The 6,000-nt window shown below is 45.8% G+C and overlaps 1 protein-coding gene across 2 annotated transcripts in view; it reads left to right on the top strand.

Annotated features, from left to right (window-relative positions):
• Positions 1-2,325: 2,325 nt before the first annotated feature.
• DCBLD2 (discoidin, CUB and LCCL domain containing 2) overlaps positions 2,326-6,000 on the top strand; it is a 43,810-nt gene continuing 40,135 nt past the window's right edge. Inside the window, exon 1 of one of the 2 annotated variants that reach the window (XM_061366581.1) lies at positions 2,326-2,517. In XM_061366581.1, the coding sequence (XP_061222565.1) occupies positions 2,406-2,517 (112 nt within the window). In that variant the 5' untranslated portion in view covers positions 2,326-2,405. Of the gene's footprint in view, positions 2,518-2,570; positions 2,773-6,000 lie in introns of those variants that run through there. The other variant, XM_061366580.1, reaches the window with a different exon arrangement.

Below are 6,000 nucleotides of genomic sequence, written 5' to 3'. Positions count from 1 at the left end.
AAACCATTTGTGGTCAGCAAATATGGCTTTGGGACAAATTTCCAAGCAAACTTAGCTTTTAGGAATTCTGCAAGTTTTCACACCCCTCTTAGAAATCAGCCCTCTCACAGATGCAGATATCCTTTTTAATGAACAAATAAAAACCAAGTCAAATCAAGCTAACAAAACACCCCACACAGCCTTCACAACAGAAAATAATGCAGGAGGAAACCTCTCTCAGGTCCACCAGAGACCGCTATTGATTTTTGTGTTCTGATGCTCCTGTTAATGCACCACACTACTAAGCCACAAATTATTCAAGGAGTGATTTTTCCAGTACAAAACAAATGCCACTAATGATTAGTGATCTTAAGAATGTGCTCTCTCAAAAAGGATGTTATTGTAGTGATATAACTGCTTCATGTGACCTGTGGCAAGAATATCTGTGTTTGATGAATGGAAAAGAAAGCAGTGCATATAAATTACTGTCAATTCATCTTCCATTATGCACTGCAGGGTGTCTTGGTGACCATTACATCTTACAAGTGGACTTAAACCAGCCTCAACTGAGATATCCTTCCATTATCTCTGCCTTCATTGGGGTCTCTTCATCTGTTACTAAAAAGATTTCAAAAGGGGCAAAAATAGGAAATGTACTAAAATCCTCATGTTTAACATTGCCGAAATATGTAAGAAATCATCCCCTGGCAGCTGTGGCACAATTGTCAGCCAAATTAGTGAAAAATGTGCATCACAATTTTGCTCTCTTTAGTCCAAGCAACCAAATCTATTCTGGATTCTTCCATGATTTGTCACAAGTGGTATGGCTGGTATGCTCTGGCAGTGATATGGCTGGTATGGAAGGAGAGAGAATGCTGTGCCTGTTTCTTTGTGGGAAAAAAAAAAAAAAAAGCCTTAATAAGCTCTGAGCACAGACTTGGACGTAGTTCAGTTTTCATCATGTTAACGAGGAACAGTAATGTTAAAAACAACTAGTAACCATCATCAATATAGTTCTTCAAGCAACTCTGTGGATTGGGAAAGACTGACTCCTGATGTAGTTTTCCTGCCTTTTCAGTGGAGTCAGCACTGGACTTCACCACTGGCCAGGAAAGCAGTATCTGTTTCACAGAGCTGTTCGAGAAAGTAGAGAATGACTTCTTCGTTAAGACGCTTTGCACAGTGGAACCACTAGAGCTGGCCACCACCAGGACATGGGGTTGACTTGTAATGGGCCTTCCACAGCAGAAATGATGAACCATAAGGCCTGTACTGTCTGAGAGGCTGATTTTTGGAAGCTGTGGAGTCCCAAGTCCTTTTGCTTTGTGGTGAGAGTATGGTCAGTGGAAGGCTGAGCAAGTTTCAATTCTGAAGTTGGCAGAAGTGTAAAATGATGTCTATGTGGGTGCTGCTCTTGTTCCCTAGGAGGAAGCAAGGCTGGGACTGTAGGTAAGCATGGATACAATGTTTCATCAGCATCTGAAAATTACATTTCTTTCATCTACCACCAAAAAACAGGTAACGAGGTGCTCCCTTCCATGATGATGATGGTGTTAGAAAGGTGATTCTTTTATCCTACCGGAGCTCAGGATGCTTTTCCCCAAAATACGCTTTCTTGACAACCATAGGGAACTGTTTCAGTATGGTAAGAGCTACCACAAGTCTCTGCAAATGTGCTATTTTGCTTTTTGTTATGATTCTAAGACTTGAAAGGTTTTTTTTAAGTATCTTTTCCCTATGGGTGAATTTATCCTTCTAAAGCAAGCCTCTCAATGACACACTGTAAATGTTCAAAAGCTAGATAACAAGAACTAAAATTGCAGTGGCTTGGGTCTTATCTGTTGATCCCATGCTTTCTAGAGCTGAATTCTCATGTGTGTGTGATCTATGACACCAGTTTATCCTCTTCTGTTAACAACAGCAATAGCAGTGCTTCCAGGGAGTTTTGTTTTTTCCAGTTAATTCTGCCTCACTTAATCTGTACTTCGGGGGAAGAGGTAAGTTAAAATACTCGTAGTCAACTCGTTAAGGAGGGCAGAGATGGAATAAAGAGTAGGGGCTGATTCCTAGGGATCCTGTTTCAGGGCCGCTAACCCCGAGCAGGCCGCCCCGGCGGCGCCGCCCGCCTCCCTGCGCACCCCTGCGGCGCTCAGGGCGCGGCTAAGGCCGGGAGCAGCCGTCGAAACCCTGCGGCCCGCTGCGGCACCTGGGGCGGCCTCTCGGCGGCGGAGCGGGGGAGCGGCAGGAAGCAGGGGAGCGCCGCGCACCCGGAAGCGGTTGGGCCGGCTGTAGGGGGTGGCTGGCGGCGCGAGCTCGCTAGCTGGCTTGCAGGCGCGTCCCGCCGGCGGCTGCGGGGCACGGACGCGGCCGGGCCCGGCCGCCCTGCAGCCCGCGATGCCCTCGGGCTGCCGGGTACGCCGCGGGGCATGGTGAGCCCGGGACGGCCGCTCCCTGCGGGGACCCGGCAGGCGGCCTCGCCGCTCTGCCTCAGCCTGCTGCTCTTGCTGCTGCTGCCGCAGGGCACCGGGGCGCAGAAAGGTGGGTGCGAGAGCGGGCGGTCAGGGCGGCGTTGGGCGAGGGAAGCCCACGCTCTGGAACGTGGCTGCATGGCGAGAGGGGGAGCCCCCCTCTCTGGTCTGCCCCTTAGTATGTGGCCCCACTCCTCGAGTCTGCCCCCTCCCTGTCCAACAAAGGACGAAAGAAGAGCCCTGTTCCCGGCAAACCCCCTTATCTTCGTCCTCACTCCCACCCTGTGGGACGGCTGCCCCGTCGGGGAGTGTGGGGCTCCCTCAGGTGGGGGGTTTGACCAGCTCCAGCCCCAGGGGGAGCGGGGGGCGGGAGGGCTTCACCCGGGAGGGTAGCTGCCGAAGGGGCGGGAGGCGCTCGGCTGCGGAGGTAGATCAGGGACACAAGGGCAGTCTGAAAGCGGAGGGTGCGCTGGGGTTTGTCGTCTGAGCCACAGCCAGCTGCTGGGGGAGGCTGCCTGAGCCGTGGATGAACCCTGGGTTCTTCCTCCGCAGGCGGTGTGTGAAGTGGTGTGAGCCAGGAGGGGATAAAGGGGATATTCTGCTTGCTCTGAAAATAAAGTTACACGTGCCCAAGGGCATGTAGAAGTGTATACGGGGTGCGCGTCTAGAATGTGTGATAGAAAGGGGTAGTTTGTTTGGTTTTTAGTATTTTTTTAAGAGAAATCGGTGAGATTTGGCCTCCTCGGGTGGAATAAGTTCATTAGGCTTTAGCACTTCGAAAATTGTGAGGCACCATTTGGTCAATTCATGGCAGAAGATCAGAGGATGCCGCAGTAACTGTCACTTTGATCATATGCTTGGGAGAAAGTGTTGGGAGTGAATGTTTTGACAGCATCTTGAAACTTTCATTTGTTGAATGCAGGGGTTGAGAAGAGAAATTTTATGGTTTTCGATTCTGTTTGCTTCTTGCACCGGTCTTGCTTTGTTTTGGAAACTCAGCTCTTGTTTTCACATAACTTTCTCTGTACCTCAAGGAGAGATGGAAATGTATTTGAATGACCCAAACTCTGTATTAAAATGCACAAAGGGAATAAAAAAGTGTATGTGTTGTACTGTTAAATATATATTTAGGTTTTTTTGAATGGAAAAGGTCAGAAATGCATCCACAGATCAAGCTAGTCAAGCTGACTTACCTTTTCCTCTGATTTCAAGCTAACTGCATTTAGTTTTAAGTATGTTCTTGTACACATATGCAGATATTGCTAATATGCATTTGACGTACCTGATTGTGTTTAATTTATGATGGAGGAGGAGAAGTCCCATTTGCTTTTGAGAGGAAATTGGGCAATTTTAACATTTAGCCTTTTGAAGACTGTGGCTGAGTGAGTCAGGTAGCAGCAAGGTTCATGCTGTAAGAGCATCACACTCCAGGTACTAGTGCTGACCTCACACTTACCTGACCTTTTGGTGAGCAGACTGAGTTTGTTATTCTAGGAGAAAACTGAAATAACTGTGTGGGGGAGGGAAGAGTCATAATTTTCCTCAATATTACTGAGTCGGATTGGCCCAGTGAGTAGTCAGAGGTGCGCTAAAGGGAGTGGGACCATGCAGCAAAAAGTGGGACTGCATGGACAGCAAGCTTTTAGGTATGCTGTTCTCTTTACCTTTCTGTACTCTGAGAAACTGCTGAAAAGTTTCTACCCAGAATTTCAATGTAGTGATCCTTCTTGTTTGCACAGAAGTCTTGCTTTTGAGAGGGGAACCTCTTTATTGACAAGCTTCATTTTATTTGGATAAACGCTCTTGTAAATTTGATGCAGTTCTATAGTGACTTAGTTCCTGGTTGCAATGAAATTGGTATTTCAGAAATACTTCCAAGTGTTTTATTTGTTTTACATGTAATTAAACAAGCTGGCGCCATGTAAGATTCCTGATCTTTGTGGCTTGAAATTTTGAGAAACAGTGCTTGTAACAGATGTTCAGCTATTGTCGTAAATTTGGAATGGCCTTTTCATTAGTTAAGTTTAACTTTTGGGGGGATTTAGAAAAACACAGCTAAAAGAAATGGTTGCTTAGCTTTCATCAAAGTAGAAGTTGAGTAATGTCTTAAGTTATTCTGAAGGTATGAAGACTGGGGCAAAAACTGTCATCAGTCGTGGAGTTTGGTAGCTGTCTGTTGGAATTCCTAATGGATACTGATTTGCATATAAAACTGGAATAAAGCCTTAAGTTACAAATAAACTTCAGATTCTATAGTTGATTCACAAGTGATTCGAAGCAGATTTGTTTGCAACCTTTCCTTTAAAAAACCCCCTAACTCTGGATGCTTGTTTTTGAATGTGATTCTCCTGTTCTGTTCTAAACAAATACCAACCCATGATGATGTTATGTGCTCAAACCTCATTGAAGAAAGTACAAAAAAGTGATTCATCACTGTAGCTTAAAAATGTTTGCTTTAATGTAGCAAAGAATTTTTGAACGTGTGGTGCTGGGTTACCATGACCTAAAAAGCTGAGTGAAAGAACTAATGACTCTGTACGTTGAACCTAATTAAATACTTTTCCATGGCCTTGTGTTTTGTGATTGAGCTGCAATATTCCTGGATTTGTTGTGTGTTCCTGCTCCTCTTCATATCCTCTGTGTGCCCTCTCCTTCTCTCCCACAGTGGTCCTGGTCTCTCCACTGCTTGACCATCCGGCAGTGCAACAGATTACGGTGGCTTTGGCTGTGGACAGTGCAGAATCAGGCACGTGGTGATCCATCAGCCTAGCCTCTGTGTTTCTGTAGGACCTGGAATAGCTTGTCATTCATGTGTTGGTGGCTGAAACAAACAACTGTGGCAACTGTTGCAGTTTCCCGGCCACTTACTGTACTGTCTTAGTGCCTTTGTCACAGAAGTATGGCATTTTGCTCCTGCTGTGCTGAGTTCAGATGTTCCTGGGACAGTTGAGAAGACTAGAACTAGCTGTGTGATTTTTGTGAACCTTGTTTCCTTGAGCTTTATTTCCTTAAACTTTGTTTAATCTTGCAAATAACCGTCTGGCCCTTTTGGTCACTACGGTAACTTTCCAGTTGTGAACTTCAGGCTTGAATGTATCTAATGATGTCCTCGAACTATAGATTTGGAAGAGAGGTGGCTTGATTTGAGGAAAAAGAGAAGGTGACTCTAGCTATGTATCAATGAGCTGGGCAAGAAGGAGGGAGAAAGGCTGTAGCTTCTCCCTTGATGTCCTGTAAGAGATTATTTCTGTCTGGAACAGGGGACCAACAAGGGTTCGAGCTGCCAAGGTAGCCCATTGCAAGTATCTTTTTTTTTTTTTCTTGCTTCAGAAACTTCCTGGTGTATAAATTCAAAGCACCACCATCAAAACTTCTGCCATATGAGCAGTGTGCATGTGTTGTCCTTCATGCAAGTGCCATTTTCTACATTTGCTAAATTAGATTGGGTGGTGTCTTGTTGCCCTTTGTATCCATTGTCGTTGGTTGGGCTCATCTTTGAGGAAAAGAGTCACAGCCAAAGCCATAAGAAATTAGTTTGATTAAAAAGACCCCC

This window comes from Neopsephotus bourkii, unplaced genomic scaffold (genome assembly GCF_033783945.1).
Source record: "Neopsephotus bourkii isolate Nb327-2 ecotype Australia unplaced genomic scaffold, CSIRO-AGI_Nbou_v1 NB_1350, whole genome shotgun sequence".
NCBI classification, from domain to species: domain Eukaryota; kingdom Metazoa; phylum Chordata; class Aves; order Psittaciformes; family Psittacidae; genus Neopsephotus; species Neopsephotus bourkii.
Note: the sequence above shows the minus strand (reverse complement) of the source record. Positions and strands in the feature narration are given on the sequence as shown.